The 17,017-nt window shown below is 41.5% G+C and overlaps 1 protein-coding gene across 1 annotated transcript in view; it reads right to left on the bottom strand.

Annotated features, from left to right (window-relative positions):
* Nucleotides 1–2,318: 2,318 nt before the first annotated feature.
* Nucleotides 2,319–17,017, bottom strand: part of NSUN2 (NOP2/Sun RNA methyltransferase 2) — a 30,790-nt gene continuing 16,091 nt past the window's right edge. The window contains exons 10-19 of the mRNA XM_036280511.1: nt 14,324–14,397; nt 13,640–13,770; nt 13,153–13,249; nt 10,253–10,437; nt 9,836–9,928; nt 9,133–9,268; nt 8,279–8,359; nt 7,773–7,911; nt 5,961–6,000; nt 2,319–3,184 (exon numbers count right to left, since the gene is read on the bottom strand). Coding sequence (XP_036136404.1) covers nt 2,899–3,184; nt 5,961–6,000; nt 7,773–7,911; nt 8,279–8,359; nt 9,133–9,268; nt 9,836–9,928; nt 10,253–10,437; nt 13,153–13,249; nt 13,640–13,770; nt 14,324–14,397 — 1,262 coding nt within the window. The 3' untranslated portion in view covers nt 2,319–2,898. The remainder of the gene's footprint in view (nt 3,185–5,960; nt 6,001–7,772; nt 7,912–8,278; nt 8,360–9,132; nt 9,269–9,835; nt 9,929–10,252; nt 10,438–13,152; nt 13,250–13,639; nt 13,771–14,323; nt 14,398–17,017) is intronic.

The raw sequence follows: 17,017 nt of genomic DNA, 5'->3' as shown, positions 1-17,017 counted from the left end.
AAAACGATGTTTTAAAGCACCTCAACCAAACACTAGCCATCTTTACTGGAGAAGAAACACCAGGGGTTATAATTTGTCGCTACAGACGAGCTGTTATGTAAACCAAAGGTCCCATAATCTGGACACACATCAGAACCATGTGGGATGCAGACTCCACCTCAGCCATACAAAACAGAATCTCCAAAAGTAGGGCCAGAGACCTTATTTTAAAGATCTGGAGAGTAAACTTGAAGAGAACTATTAACTCCTGAGCTCGACATTTTTTTTTTTTAGATTCTACAAGTGATACCATGCAGTATGCATCTTTCTGTCTTGTTATTTCACTTAGCATAGCACCCTCAAGGTCCTCCCATGCTGCACTCTTACAATACCAACAGTGCAGGAGGGTTCCCTTTTCTCCACATCCTAACACTTGTCTCATTTATTGGTGATAGCCATTCTGACAGGTGTGAGGTGATCGCTCACTGTGGTTTTGATTTGCAGTTCCCTGATTAGTAATGATGAGCATCTTTTCATGTTATCGGTGGGCCATCTGTATGTCCTTTGGAAAAAATGCCTATTCAGGTCTTTCGCACACATTTTAATTGGGTTTTTTGGCTATGCCCTGTACTGCGTGCATTCCCTGTATATTAGCCCCTTTTCAGATATATGGTTTTACAAATATTTTCTCCCATCTCGTAGGTTGCCTTTTTATTTTGTTGGTTTCCTTTGCTAAGTAGCTTTTTAACTTGATGTAGCCCCATTTATTTTTGCTTTCTTGGGGGACTCATTTCAAGACCTTACCCACTACATTTCCTTCTAGTTTTAATATCAGGTCTTACACACTAAAGTCCAGTCCATTTTGAGCTTTTTGTGCATGGTGCAAGAGACTGTTTCATTCTTTTGCATGTGGCTGTCTCCAGTGTTCCAAACACTATTGAAAAGACTCTCCTTTTTCCAGTGGCTCCTTTGTCAAAAATTGGCCATATAGGCGTGGGTGTACTCCTGGGCTCTCTATTCTGTACTATTGATCTACGCGTCTGTTTGGTGCCAGCAGCATGCTATTTTGATTACTACAGCCTTCTAAGAAAATAGAGTTCGAAATCTGGAACTATGATACCTCTAGCTTTACACTTTTTCAAGATTACTTTGGCCATCAGGAAGGAATCTGGGGATTTAAACAAATTTTAAGATTGTTTTTCCACTTGTAAAAATTACCATTGGAATTTTTATAGGTATTGCATTGAATCTGTAGATCACATTGGGTAGCATGGACATTTTAATAATATTAATTCTTCCAACCCATGAACAAGAAACATCTTTCCATTTTTTGTCTTCAATGTCTTTTATCCACGTCTTATAATTTTCAGTGTATAGATATTTCACATAAGCTCTTTATTAAGGAATTGTTACTGTTTTTGGTGTAAAGTTATCAAGGTTTATATTTTAAAAAGGGTATCTATTGCAATATTATTGCATGCAATTTACTATAAAACAGTACAAATAGGTAGGTGGAGTGGGGAAATAAGAAGGTATTAATAAAACAAGATTGTTATTAAGTGTGAAAGCTAGTTAAAAGAGACATGAAGGTCCACCATATACCTTCTTTTTTGGAAGTCTGACATTGCCAGACTTAATCAGCTGTGTCCCAGCCCCCAGAACCCTTCTGGCACACAGCAAGAACTTAAGTGAGCAGCTGAAAGGGTCATGCAGCCAGTGCCTGATTAACATCATCTACAGGTTCTCTAACAACAGTGACCAAGGGAGCCCATTTGCAACTTTTCTCAAATTGCTAGTAAGTAAACCCTGATCTACCCAGATCTGCATCACTGTAGGCGTGGCGCTAATACTGCCCTCTAGAGGATAAAAGGTGAACCACAGGGAAGACCTTCAAGGGTTTTCACACAAAACTACAGTACATGCTTTACTCAAGAGCAGCCTTCACATTAAAATTCCTTCTACTAGCGAAGATAAGAATGTTTTGGTTCTAACATTTCCATTTACCCAAAAATAATTTTGTTCCTTCTGCCTCATGAAGGATAAAACAAGTCATACACACATATATGTTTATCGTTAATAATAGTATTTTTAAAATGTTTTTATTGATTTCAGAGGGGAGAGATAGAAACACTGATGAGAGAGAAACATCAATCAGTTTGTCTCTTGCACACACCCTGCTGGGGTTCAAACCCGAAACCTGGGCAAGTGCCCTGACTCGGAATCGAACCGGTGACCTCCTGGTACATGGGAGGATACTCAACCAACTGTGCCACACTGGCCGGGCTATCATTAATAACTTTATTTATATGTTCCAAGGATCCTAAATACCATTTAAAAATTAAAAGTGCAAAGCACTCCATTCAATAAATGTACATAAAACCCTCATAATGAGTAGCACAATTCACGACACAGCTTTTACTGACAAGGTTTATTTAACCTTTATTACAAAGGCACAGAAGTCATCTGAGACCTCAGATATTTACCCCACTGCATATTAATGTTGCACTGCTATTGTGCAACTTAATAAAATTATTAAAGTACAGTTTTCCAATGACTCATAAGGAGATATAGACTCTTTCTATAAATAATTAAAAGAAATACTGGACTTTAAGAGCAATATAGGTATAATAAAAGGGACCTGAAAGTTTCTGCAAGGGCAGTTATATTTCTTGATGGAAGTTAAAACTGGAACTGTGAAAAGTCTACTACCTGCAACAGGTACACTGGACCCAGCTTTGCCAAAGAACAAAGTAAAATGAGCAACTTTTAACAAGCTAAAAAATACTTTTCATAAGCTCCATGTGTAAGCAGTACTGAGATCATTCATAGATGCTTCTATCATTCTAACAGTTTCCGGTCTTTAAAAATATGTGCGTTGCAGGTCAGAAGTTCTGGATTTGGTTGTCTCCCTAGGTCTCCTCACCGGGGCAGGGCGGCCCCAGCCGAGTCACTGCCCATGCTGGCAGCGTCTGGACTGGCAGCCTGTTCTGCGCTCTGGTCGGTACCCACCTCGTCCTCTGGTGGTCCAGAGCTGGCTGCACTCTCATCTGTCATAGCAGTCCCCTCTTTCCTCTTTTCTGCCAACACCTCCAGCCCCATCATCCTGAGATAATGCAGCCTTTCATTCTTGGGCACAAAAGTTCGAATTGAGGCCTTCCCCCGCCATCCACACAACACAATGGGACACTGCAGGGTATCTGGTTTCCTACAAACAAAGTGGCTTCATGTAAGTATTAAAAATCCCCATCATGTCTCTAAAAAGATATTCCTTCTAAATGCTCCCAGTGGGATGATCCCCAAAATCTGCAGATTTCACATTTTCAATGTTAGAAGTTCTACATACTTACTCTTCTCAAGTTTGAAAACATGTGATGCCTCATCCCACCCACCATCAGACATTTTGGTTCCACTGCTCCATGGCCCTCACAACTGCTGCTCATTTTTACAGAGTAACAAACCGAGGCTCCCTGAGCCTGGATGACTTGACCCAAAGTAACAATGCCAGCAAATTGGAGCACCAGGGCTGTGACCCAGGACTGTCCATTCTTTTTAGACTCAATGCTTCAAACAATTTGGTCTGAGTGACCCTAACTCTCCTTGGTTACATACTCACATAACAGTACGACTCCCTGGGGAACACTGCCCATTTCCAGCGTTCAGGGTTATCTGGGTCCAAAGCATTCCTGTCTCCCTCTTCCTGCTGGACCCCCTACAGACATGCCCACCTGCTTGCCAAGTGGCATCACTCTTTCCTTAACTTAGAAGGTAGTCACTATCCGTGTTACTTATGCACCATTTATCAAGTACTATGAACATTATTTACTCTTTGTATTATCATTTAATTTCTTTCAAATGTGACTCTGGTCTACTTTTTAGGCTCCTAAAGATCCCATATCATTAAATGTATGCCCAAACTCTACTTGATGCCAGGCATCAGTGACACAGGCTGAGAAAGGAACAAACATAGAAGAAGGGTTCAATTGTATCTTTAAAAGACAAACAGAAAAAAAGAAGGGCCTGAACCAAGAGAAATAAACCACTAAAAAGGGAAACGCATCACTGCCTTTTCATTTTCCCCAGGGTAAAACATGGACAATAAATTTATTTAAAAAATGAGAGAAAAATACAAGAAATTCCCAAACTTTCATTTTCTTTCTTTTTTTCATTCTAATAATTCCTAAAGCTGTCTTTTCACCCACTTCAACTACCAGAAATTAGCATAAAATATCTTAAGGTTTTCTACCTGAACCACATAGTACCATGATTTTAAAACACCATGTCTAGGTCTGTTTGAATGGTTTTGTAAAACCCCACATTCCCGAGACACTGGTGGGCCTTGTGTTCTTGGTTTCCCATCAGCAGGAAGCCTGCTGCATCACCTCCTGCTTCAGACTGTCTCTTGACCCACCCACTCACCCTAGAAGCCCTGTGCATTGTGCTTCATGGCAAACATCTCAAAATGAGCTCTCCACTGCTCAGTCCCAGGTACTGTGCCACACTGATCCCTGTCACCTGGCCAATGCCAAAAGGGCTTTCTGATTCTTCACCCAGGACACCATCTTTTCTCCCAGCTGGGTTCCCAGAGCCCGTTTCCCCTTGGCTTCTGTAATCTTTCCTGCTTTGTCCCCCACTTTCCTGCAACTCCCACTCTTACTGCTTCTCTAAGGCTGGTACACCCCAGGGCAAGGTCCTGCAGACCCTCCTCCACCTACATCATCTTCCTCAGTTATCCCACCGAGCCCCATGGCTTTAAACAGGATCTATCCACTCATGAATCCCGAAGGCCTGCATCTAGAACTTCCTTTCCCCTCATTCCCAAAACCTCTATCCAACTGCCTACCCAGGTGGATTTGATGTCTACTCCAGCATTTCAAATTCCTGTCAGTGCTTCTCGTTTCCATTTTTAGATGACAACTGCAAAACTCAACACCCAGAAGCCATCACTGAGTGCTGCTGTCCCTTCCCCACCCACAATTCATTTCCTCTGCTCTTCTCCAACACATGCCCAAGGGACCTGCGTGCACCACTCTGCCCTTGTCCAACCCTTGGTCACCTGAACCTGCCTCCCTGCCATCCCCCTCTTGCCCCACACCCTCGCCTCCTAATCGTACATGCAAGCAAACATGCACACAGGCCACTCTTGACAGCACCCAGAGACCATGTGAAATCACAGCAGGGCGCCCTCCTCCAAGCTCCAGACTGCCTTCCAGCTCCTTCCTGTCTCAGGGTCTGTACTTCTCAGTTTCCTTCTTATCATTCAGATTCAGGTAGAATGCTACCTTCCCAGAGCATCTGCCATGGCTCCACCTAAGCTATCCTCAAAATCCCTCTCTAGCCTGTGCTGTTTTATTTCCTCCTCTCAGAAATAGTTTTTTTATTTCACAAAACGGAGGCTGTTATATGTGAGACCAGACTCCAGGAGCAAATGCTGATTCTGCCACTCACTAGCTGAGGTGCTCTGGGCAGCCACCTGAGCTCTCTGTCCACTTCTGGAAAGTGCTAACAATCTAGGACCAACTCCTCCAAGCATTCCGGCAGGCACCGGTGGTTACAGGAAAGCAGAGCCAGTCCCGTGGTGGAAGTCAGTGTGAGCCTCAGGGGACCCCAAGCCCCACCCTAGAACAGCACTGCCTGAAGCTTAACAGGTCTTCCAGGCACTGAACCAATGGAAGAAGGCAGAACTTAACTTCTCTTAACTATTCAATTTTTACATTTATTCTGCTTAAGACAGAAATTAGAATTAGATTTCTAAAGCACAGAGAACACGTAGTATGTATTTTATTCTCTAAATAAAAATGTTTGGCCTGAGCCAAACATGTTCTATAAAAAAAAATATCTTCATGATGATATATATGCAATAGTACTTCAGTTCTAAATTTTCCCAATACTGTTTTCAGGGAACATTTATAAAAGTTTTCTAAGAGCACCCACAGTCCCCCAACAAGAATGCAATGCCTGACGGCAGGAGCGTCCTCACTTACGTAGGGTCTGGCTCATACTTCAAGACAACACTCCCCTTGGCTGGAAGAGAAACAGACAAGTATTAGCACTGACCAAACTTCCCAGTCAGTAGACACCTCTGTTGAGCATGTTCATGTGACCAGAATTATGGAAATCTATACTCTTGGTCTCAGGGATCTTAATAAAATAAGGGCTTTTTTCCCTAAAAATATGAAGCTCCCAGCCACCCTAAGTAGGACAGTCAGGAAAATATGGCTCAGGACAATATGGAAGAGACCCGTGTTAGATCATCAGGGATTTAGGTGAAGCAATTAAGCAATTCTCTCTCAGATGCAGGGAGGTGGGAACTAACTACTGGTTAATTCTCTAAGTTCAAGGTTAAATAAGCGCTCCAACTCCCAGAAACAGCATGAAACAATACATTGAAAATGTCAAAAATTGCCTGGCCAGTGTGGCTCAGTGGTTGAGCATTGACCCATGCACCAAGAGGTCACCGGTTTGATTTCCAGTCCGGGCACATGCCCAGGATTAGGCTGAATCCCCAGTGGGAGGCATGCAGGAGGCAGCCAATTGATGTTCTCGCTCATCAATGTTTCTATCTTTTTCTTTCTCTCCCTTGCCCTCTCTCTAAAATTAAAAAAAAAAAAATTTAAATGTGAAATCTATACTGCAATCATCTACATGTGAGGTTTTTTTTGAAAAAGTACAAACAGTTCCTTTATCTTTTGAAATCTCTACTCTAAATTGAGGTTCTGCCTGAGGAGATAAGAGGAGACGACTCAGCACAGCATGCACTATGTTCTTTAGACCCCAGCTTTAGACCTAAGACATACAATATACAACCACACTAATTGATTTGTTCAGTTTTCATCGAACAGAGCCAGAAATAGTGAACAATAACATAAAAATTAGTAAGAGTGAAGGTGAAGGTATTAAGCAAAAACAAACAAACAAAAAAACTCATAGACAACAGTATGGTGATTACCAGAGGAAGAGGGGGGTGGGGAGGTAGGAGAGGGTAAAGGAGGGGATAAATGGTGATGGAAGGAGACTTGACCTAGGGGTGATGAACACACAATATAATATACAGATGATGTATGTAAAGACCTGAAACATATATAATTTTATTAACCAGTGTTACCCAATGAAAAAACTAATAAAAGTGAAAAGAAAAAAAAAAACCAAACAATTCTCAGTGGAAGTATTTCTATTCTTAGGTGCAAACATCACTAAAGTGATCTGAAGTGGAAGTTTATGAAATATAAAATCAAAAGTGTGACCAAGAATCTGTTTTAGTGAGAATCTATTTTGGCTGGCTAGCAAAGCCATGCCAACTGCTGGAAAGACAGCATATTCTGCTTTAACAGGATCGATTAAAATGCCAAACCGACCCAATACCCTTTGCTAGTCAGTGTCCTGAAACTCATGACATAGACAAACCCACGCCCCATGCTTTCTTTCCTTTCCCACACTTTCTTTGCTTCTACACAGGTCCCCTTTCTGGCTATCTGCTTGGTAGCAGGCAGGTGAGGTAGAGCTCTGGCTGGAGGGCTGGCCAGGCCCTGACACCTGCAGACCACCAGTGGCAGCTTGGAGATTCAGGGTCTCCATCAGCATATGGGGAAGCAGAGCAACTCCCGAGGTGCCCTTGACCCTCAAATACACTGAGGTGTCAATTATGTTTCCACAATGCCCTCTGGAAATTGAGAGAGTAAAAAAAAGCCACAATGTACTGAATATAAAACCGAGAAAGATCCAAGAAGAGGGAACACCCATAGCTGTATTGTCTTTATAAGGACTAGGGATGCCTCTATGCAAGGCAAACTGCTTACCCAGGTCCTTGGCTTGGCTGTACGTCTCACTGCTGAGTTTTCTAAGAAATGGATTTTCCTGGGTTAATAGAATTTTAACATCTTCCAATGATACAGTGATAATTCTTGAATTAATAAATGGGTACAATGTATAGATTCCCTGTGGAAACAGAGAGAGGTTATCATTATGAATGAAAACAATCACCCCCTACCCAGTCTGAAGTTAGCGCTCAATGCCCTCAGGGCATTTGAGCCCTCAGGGCCTTTCCAAGCACTTGCCTCACTATAGCCCCTGGGTAGGTGCAGAGCCCCCTGCCTGGAATTCTAATAATCTATAAGCAAACACTCCTCCATCACAGGAAACCCATCCTTGGAGAGCTCAACAACAATGAGAATCTAATGGCTGGTAGGTGCCAGCCAAGCTCTGAGCCATCCACACCTGTTGGGCTGGCCCAGAAGCTCCGAATTTTTCCCAAGCTTCCCATTTATTCATGGCTAGTGCTATCCAAGTCTGTTCCCCACATTACCTCCTGTGCTAACCGGAAAGCACAATCAAACTCTTCTCCACTATTATTTCGACACCAGACTTTTATCCCAGTGTTAATAACCTGTAAGTTAAAAAATATGATGAAACACACAAAGTCAGGATAATCAATTAAAATAATCCCTTCAACCTTGAGGAAGCAGAGTGGCAAGTACCTAAAAGAAAGAAGGAAAAGGGAAATGGAAAATCTCTGAAAAGACATCTGACCAAAATAGGGGTTAACAGGGGTTCTCAAGGTCCAACTGATTCTCTTTTCAAATGGCTATGGTTTATGTGGCTTATACTGACTAATAACCACAAGAGACAGTAAGACCAGGAAATTTTGAAAATACAGTGTCAGCACATTCCATGGGCTGTCAGGAGCAAGGATACTGTCACTCTGGAAACCCCTGTGGACACCCAACACAGGAGATAATGTCCTAGTACTGTTATGAAACCACTTTGACCTCATGGACCACCAGGCAACACTTGGAGATATAATGCCTTAAAGTACAGGGGCAAAGGGAAAACAAATTAGGAAAACAGTAAAGCAAATGAAAACAGGGGCCTAAAAGTACTAAACTACAGAAAATGAAAATGACACTACCAAACCACAGCAGCAGCAGCCAGACCCTCCAAAACGACACCTTCCTCCTACGATATAGTGAGAAGGACAATGGGACAGAAGGAAAGCAGGTCACGCAGCCTGGGCCTGCTAAGGGCTCTGACAGCATATGGCAGGCTCAGGGACCTTGACCTGCACTGGACATGGGAGAGCCAAAGCCAGGAGCTGCGCCTCCAAAGGAAACCTGAGCAGGTGCCCTCAATTATGCATCAGCCCCCATCTGGGACCTATACCTTCATCCTCTCACTGTTGTTCAGCAGCACATTTCTCAGCTCCTTGGAAACCATGTAGAGTTGCCTTTTCTTCCCTTCTGTAGTTCGTGTTAACAAATTCATTCTTGGGAATGAAGGATCCAGAGCATAAAATTTCCTACAAATAAGACAGAACTGTTTACAAGAGTGTAGTTAAGAATTTAACTGAATGTCTTTAAGCCCCCTATTCTCCCCAACAAGACAACAAAGTGGTCACTCTGGTAAATACATACACAAGTTTAATAAGGAAGAGACAACCTGAAACTGTTATCCCAAGCATCTTTCCTCTCTGTTCAGCCTGGACATTCCTAATTAAGGTCCCACCTGGACCCACTGTTCCTTTCTTAAATCGGAACTGAGTTAAGGCAGCCTTGGCCATTGATTTGGTAACTCCACTGAGTAATTTACATCTGGGATCTGAGTCCAGAGTTCTTCCATCTCTCCACTGTCTTTATCTTTGGGCAGCCTATTTTCTCTGATTACTGCTCACTTTAAATTGAAGGGTTCCGTAAACACACTCTAAAGTTTGATCCAGCTCTAACATGCAATTAAAGAGCAAAAATAAAGCTATACAGAGCTTTAAAAAAAAAAAAAAAAAAACTATGGCTAAATGTTACCATTTATGCATTTACAACTCTATAGTAAATTTCTTTAAAGAATTAAAAAAGGTTGAATTAATCCTTACTGGATAGGTGGAAATAATGGGTCGTCTTCAGGAATAAACACAAATGGATCTTCTTTAAATCCAAATAACTTCATTTTCTTCGATGGAGGAGGACTAACAAGGATTTGGGATGAAATCAGTCAGTCTGGAATCTGAAGAATCCTGCTAACTACCAACAGCACACTATTCCCCACCCACTCAACCCTCACCCCCAGCTCTGTGCACCATGGAGTTTTACACACAGCCTCTTCGAGCCTTAAATCTCTCCCTCCAGACAACTGACAGCAGCACTCACACCTCCAGTTCATTAACAATGAACTAAGTACTCTGCCAGCCATGTGTTCTCACACCTGCTGGAAAGGCTGCGGGATCCCAGTCAATCTATACAGCTGGGAAGAGACTAGAATGTTAGGCTCAAGACATGATCATGCTTCTTACCCACACACGCCATCTTTCTTATTTCCATTATTCTCTAAATCCTCAGTCCTTTCTATTATTTCTGCGTCGCCAATTCCAGTGACCAGTTTCCTTTCCAGCTCAGCCGGACCCTCAGCTTTCTCTACCATGGGACCTGCAGGGTTGGACTGCACAGAGTCTCTTGGCTTCGCAGACTCCCCTTGCAGCTGTCAGAGGGAATAGTAAGTCTGTTTACACTCAAATCTACTTTGCACTGCTACAAAAAATTAATAACACTGAGCTCAAAAAATCAATCTTAACTATTTTCCTATAACATTTTATAGGAAATATAACATCTTGCTATTATAAACAAAACTCATGAACATTATTTCTTTGAGATTCAAATCAATTCTACCATAATCTCATAAAAAGCATAGACAGCTGGCGGACAATGCCATATTCTCTTCATTAAAAATGGTACTAGCCTCCACTCTGTGTAAGGCACACTGAGAGTCACAAATGAGTCAACGTCATCCCTGAATTGTAGGCAGGGCCAAAAAGACCAGTACCACAGTGTAGGAAAGGATACTGTTCCAGGACACCTGGAGAAACTTCTGTGGAAATCAGAAGAATGTTTCTCCAGGGACCAAGGAAATACCTGTTGGATAATGAACTTCTGAACTGGGGCAATGGTATGTGGTTTTGAGAAGCAAAATGTTTTACTTATAATAAATTTTTATATAAATCTTTTATGAAAAAGTATTTAAAACTACACGTTCCTTCTAGTAAGTTCCAAGATTGGTAAACGTGGTAATTCCTAGCCCCTAGAAAATGAGTTTACAAATTAGACACCTGAGCACAGAAAAGTTAGGCATGTTCCCCGGTTCACAAAGCTATAAAGTGGATAAGCCAGTGAGATTCTAAGGCTATTAACATTATACAACACTGCTTCCCAGAGAATACAGTTTACTTAAATGTAGACAAAAAACAAAAAACAAAACCCTACCTGAAACTTCTTGAGAAGGACATCAATGGCAAACGTCCTTTCTATCCCTATCTCCACTTTCTGAAATGCTGCCCTGTTTCAGAGCCCATCTCAATGCCCCTTTCTCCAGGAAGCTATTCTCTGTTCCAGCTCAATGACCTAACCTTGCCTTCCTCAAAACACCAGCAGCACTGTGCCAGTGTGGCTTTCCCTGACTCAAACTCCAGATTAGTGTCTACACGTCATCACTTCAACTAGATTCCAACATCCTGAAGGCAAAGAATCTCAGAACAGCCCCAGCAACACAGGCAACCAAAATATAAATTTACTCAATGAAATAAATAACTGATTTAATGATAGGAAAGTAAAGAAGTAATATTTAAATGACACCAAGTTATTCTAAAAAGTACGATGCCACACCAGAGGCGGCAGACGTAAAGAAAAGTTCAAAACCCATTTATACAGGTGGTTATGTAACAAAATATCAACACAGCCGCAAATCCAGTGAACCTAACGTACACATGTGTAAGACTCAACCTGTCCTGTGCAGTGATGTGCTTTCTGACACCTGCAAAGGTGATCAGTGTAAAGGTGTATCACAGAGCATAACATACATACTACTTTTAAAAACTTAGCATAAAAACATATAAAATACCTCATTAATAACTTATTTTGACTACACAGAAATAACATTTTAAATATACTGGGGTAAATAAAAAATTATTAATTTCACTTTTCTTTTTTACACGTGGCTGCAAGAAAGCTGAAATTACACATGTGGCCGGGGCTCCATTTCTGTTAGCAGTGCTCTGAGTGGCCCCAGCTCTCCTCCTGACCAGGGATTTAGGGACAGATCAGAGTCAAGACCACCACAAAGAGACTTGCTCTCTAAGGGAAAGGCTCTCTAGCCTAACATCACCACCATGGTGACTGCCCAGAAATGCCGGTTCCAATCCTGGGCCAGTTTGAGGCTGCAAACTCATATGTTAATCTGCATTAGCCATGTCCCAGAAAATCATTTACTTGCTATTTTTCCAAATTCTAAGCATTATTTATCCTAATTTTTAAGCATGGATCTGAAAGAAATATAGACCTTCAGACTATGATTCCAGGCCACGTTCTATGATTTGGAAGGCTGAAATATAAACTAACAAAATAATGCCAAGTTGATAAGGAGAACAGCACATATTAAAGCACAACTTTGTGCCAGGTCTCGAAAGGCAGCCCTCTTTCTCAGCCACTCTGCTTCATGGCGGCCCTTACAACAACCCAGGAAGCAATTAGATTCATTACAACAGGTCAGGGCCTATCCATTCCTTTTCAGCTAGGCCTGGACAAACTATGTAATTATCATTCACCACCAAGGGGAAGATGGGCTTGAGAGTTCCATCAACCTGAAATAGGCTAAACTGAACCAACCCACAGGGAATTAGAGTTCAGAGCCAGTTTAGGGGTGGGGTGGGAAATGTTCTGATTTGGAGCCACAGAGCAGTATTTATGTCTTTTCAATTTTTATTAAGAATTAGATTTAAGCCCTGGCCAATGTGGCTCAGTTGGTTGGGAGTCATCCTGTGCACAGAATGGTTTGCTGCTTTAATTCCTGGTAAGGGCACATGCCCTGGTTGCAGGCTCGATCCCCAGATGGGGGTGAAAGTGCAGGAGGCAGCCAACAGACATTTTTCTCTCTCTCTCCAAAAATTAATTAAAAAAAAAAAAAGAATTAGATTTAAGATGTACAAGAAATGCATTCCCAAAAGTCTGCCTTTTCCGCTTACCTATACGTATAAGAATGTATGTTTTGTCTGGAAAACTCAAAATTTAAATGAATCCCTATACACACCATCAGGCTCAGTGACCCTCCACTGCCCCCAAAAAATGTTCCACTGACCTGTCAGCTTCTGCCTTTAATACACAAAGAGATCACATGGTACACTGTGGCATTTTGGAAGACATTTACCTTTGGTGGACGTTTATTCCATGGCATTGAAGACTTTTTCACTAATACTGCCACAAAGAAACCTCCAGTATTTTGATGATGTGGCAATATTCTAAGACTAAAAAAAAACACAACACAATTCTCAACTTTTTAACTGATCCAAAATACATTCTTTTAGTATCAAATATCAAGATAAATACTACAAAGACAACCTGTGATGGAGAAATCAGGTCTTTTTGTAAATATTCACACAGCCCTCATTCAAGCAATGGTCAAAGTGTAATGTGCAGAAAGTTAATACAGTATCCAATGCATTAGTACTAGGTTCTAACCACCTTCTTTATTCACAAAGGCTCAATGCGAGCAGCTAACAGATATGGAAAAGTTCTCATGTGTTGACAAGTTTGCATACCTGAGGCCAGCCATGGGTACAACCCAGGCCTCGCAGAAATGCCGCAGGGCCCAACCTCCCCACCGTCCCCAAACTCTGAGAGCTCCATAAACTCACCACCGTTCTAGATGCATCGCCTGTAACTTCTCTGAGTCCTTTGGCGGGAACATAGTCGGCCGAATCTGGGTATGTCTGCTGTGAGGAACCTCATCCCACTCTGCAAACCACTGTCCATCTTTCGTCATTACCTGCAAAATGAGAAGGGAAGATTCTAAATCACATGTACTACCTAGTAAGAAAAATTACGAGGGGCCAGAGTTCATGCTCTCAAACATGATAGATGGTGATTCTCATTTACTCTCTCCAAAGCTTAGGAAGACTATTTGAAAAGATAAAAATAAGAATTATTTTAAAAAACACTTTCCATGTGGGACTTTAAGAAAAAAACGAGCCTCAGACTGTTTTTGGTTTAAAAGTGAAAAATGATTTCTTTCATATTAGAAAACAATGCTAGAATCCAAGCCAATGAAAATAAATAAAAATAACGCAAAACTATACTTACAGAGATGAGAATAAACAAAGCTGAGTCAAGGCAGGAAAACTTTTCTATTGCCAGAGAAAAATATTTGTATAATCACACTCTTTATTATGTATAATTTTAACATTGATTCTAAACTGCATAGCCAAATAGAATATTTATTGAAGTTACCCAAATATGGATACTTTAGAACTTGCCCAACTATGACAAGCCAGGTAAGTTGTACCTGATCTCTTGAGCCAGAGTCCTCACAGAAAGATTACCTTCCACTGTGTGAGTCCAGGCATCCATTTCAGTCCTGGCAATTCAGAAGACACATCAGCAAGCTCCAAAGCACCTATGTATCAAAAAATCAAATCAAATCAAAACTTTCTTCCACATTATGCCCAGTGAAAGAAATGAGATGCAAAAGGTCACATACTGAATGTTTCTATATATAGGAAATGCCTGGGGAGGGCAAAACCCTACGGACTGAAAGCACATTTGTGGTTCCTGGGTGGGGTGGGAATCAGGGAGTGAACAAAAATGGGCAAGAGGGTTCTGTTTGGGGTGATGGAAATGGTCCAAAATCAGACTGTGGTAAAGGCTATGCAACAATTGAGTAAATTTACTAAAGATCACTGAACTGTACAGTTAAAAATCAATGAATACTATGGTATGTCAACTGGAGTTCAATAAAGCTCGAACTAGGGAAGAGTTAGTTGCATCCAAGTCTGACTTCATAACCCAAATCACCTTAAAGGCATCACCAGGCTAGAACTCAGCTAGGGGTCCTCTTCTGGTTTTTAGACACATGCCAGTCAGATGATCTGGGTCTTGTTCATGCCTTTGTGGCCAACAGACATCCCAGAACATAAGAGCAACATTTTCAAGTAAACTGTGTACATTTTTAAACATTCAGTTTTAGGTCCAAGTAAGTTCCCTAAAACTGCCTATCAAGACAACAGTCTAATTTTAAAAACACCATGTTTACAGTAGCAATATTACCAGGAGCTGTAGGATGGAGCCAAAAAGCCTTTCATCACATAAACTACCACTCCCAGATCACGGACACAGATTTAACATCCTCATGGAAGAGGAAACACCAACAAAGCCCCAAAACTCATAGACAATTACAAAAACAAAGCCAAGAAAATCCCCAACGGGCATCTAGCAGTGAGACACCTGTGACAAAAACATTGTACTGACTTCCACTAGTATATCTGAACAATCTAACTTTTAAAAGTAAACACTAAATGACACTGTGGGTTCCCGTGACTCCACTGTCCAGCAACCATGGGAAAATTGCAAATAAGTCAAAACAAAACAAAAATCCCAGTATGAGGCAAAGCCAAATTTTCAAGCCACTGAATTCAGTACCACTGCCCAAACTGCTGAAGCAGCTCCAGCACAGACCACTGGCTATTTTAAAGTGACTAGAAGAACCAGGTAAAACATCTTTTGAAGACATTGGGAGATTCCAAAATGGCGGTAGAGTGAGTGTAAGCTACAAAGACCATCTCCCAGGACCAAACTGGAATTACAACTAAAATAGACAAATCACTGGGGAAAACCAACTGAAAAGCAGGTGGAGAAAACCCATATAACCAGAGACAGAAAGAAGACAAATCGAGCCTAGCAGGAATTGCAGAGGTGTGAAAGGACAGACTGGAAGCCCAGGACAGCAGCACAGGGCTGTTTTTGCTGTGAGCAGTTCCTGCAGTGAAAGCAGGGATTTTAAAAAGAACCAAATCAACCACAACCACTCACCTCGGGCTCAGGCAGAGGGAGGGAAGACTGCATTAGAACTGTGTGGAGAGAGTCAGGATCTCCTGGCTCAGAAGAGAACTAGAGGAGAGGACACCAGGAGTTTTGTGCTGAATCATTCCCTCATAGGATAGTAACCATCTTGCTAAAGAACCTCTTCCCAGAGCCCAGGGGAGAAGCAATAGCCCCTCCCTCAGGAATTCAACACCACCAGACCAGGCCACAGAAATGAAAATTGAGGCTCACAAAGAGGTTGAGTGTGACAGCAAGCAAGTGCACCACCTGCTGGAAATCCTCTTATACCTGAGGGATTTTTTCATTCAATTGAGGGCTAGACTCCAGGCTCATCAAGTAACTGAGATCAATAGCCTGCAGGCAAAAGCTAGAGAATAAATTAATCTTTCCTTGGCCTGCAAATCTACCCAGAAAAGTAAGTCTTGACAGTGGTGTTTAACATGGGCCCTCCCACACTCATCCAAACCCAGCTTAAAAGAACTGTAGGACAACTGAAAACTAACAACATCTGCATCATAGGAGTTCCAGAGGAAGAAAAGGAGCAAGGGTTAGAGAATATATGTGAAGAAACAGTGACAGAAAACTTCCCTAACTTGGTGAAAGAAAAAGACATATACAAGTTCAAGAAGCATAGAGCCCCAAGTAAGAAGGACCCAAACAAGCCCACACCAAAACACATAATTAAAATGCCAAAAATCAAAGACAAAAAGAGAATCCTAAAGGCAGCAAGAGATAATCAACAGGTTACCTACAAAGGAACCCCCATACGGCTATCAGCTGACTTCTCAACAGAAACACTACAGGCCAGAAGGGAATGGCATTAAGTAATCAAGGTCATGAAAAATAAGGATCTGAATCCAAGACTACTCTATCCAGCAAGGCTATCATTCAAAATAGAAGGTTAAATAAAGAGCTTCCCAGACAAAAACTGGTTAAGGGACTATATTAGCACCAAATCAGCACTGCAAGAAATGTTAAATGGACTACTGTAATAAGCAGAAGAAATAAGACGAAAAACACAACCATAATGAACAAAAATGGCAATAAATAAGTACATATTTATAATGACCTTAAATGTAAATGGATTAATGCTCCAATCAAAAGAGTAGCTGAATGGATAAGAAAGCATGACTCATATATATGTTGTTTACAAGAGACCCACCTCACAACAAAAGACTCACATAAGTTGAAAGTGA

Source organism: Molossus molossus, unplaced genomic scaffold (assembly GCF_014108415.1).
Source record: "Molossus molossus isolate mMolMol1 unplaced genomic scaffold, mMolMol1.p scaffold_m16_p_3, whole genome shotgun sequence".
Taxonomy (NCBI): Eukaryota; Metazoa; Chordata; class Mammalia; order Chiroptera; family Molossidae; genus Molossus; species Molossus molossus.
This window is presented reverse-complemented; position numbering and strand designations above follow the sequence as displayed.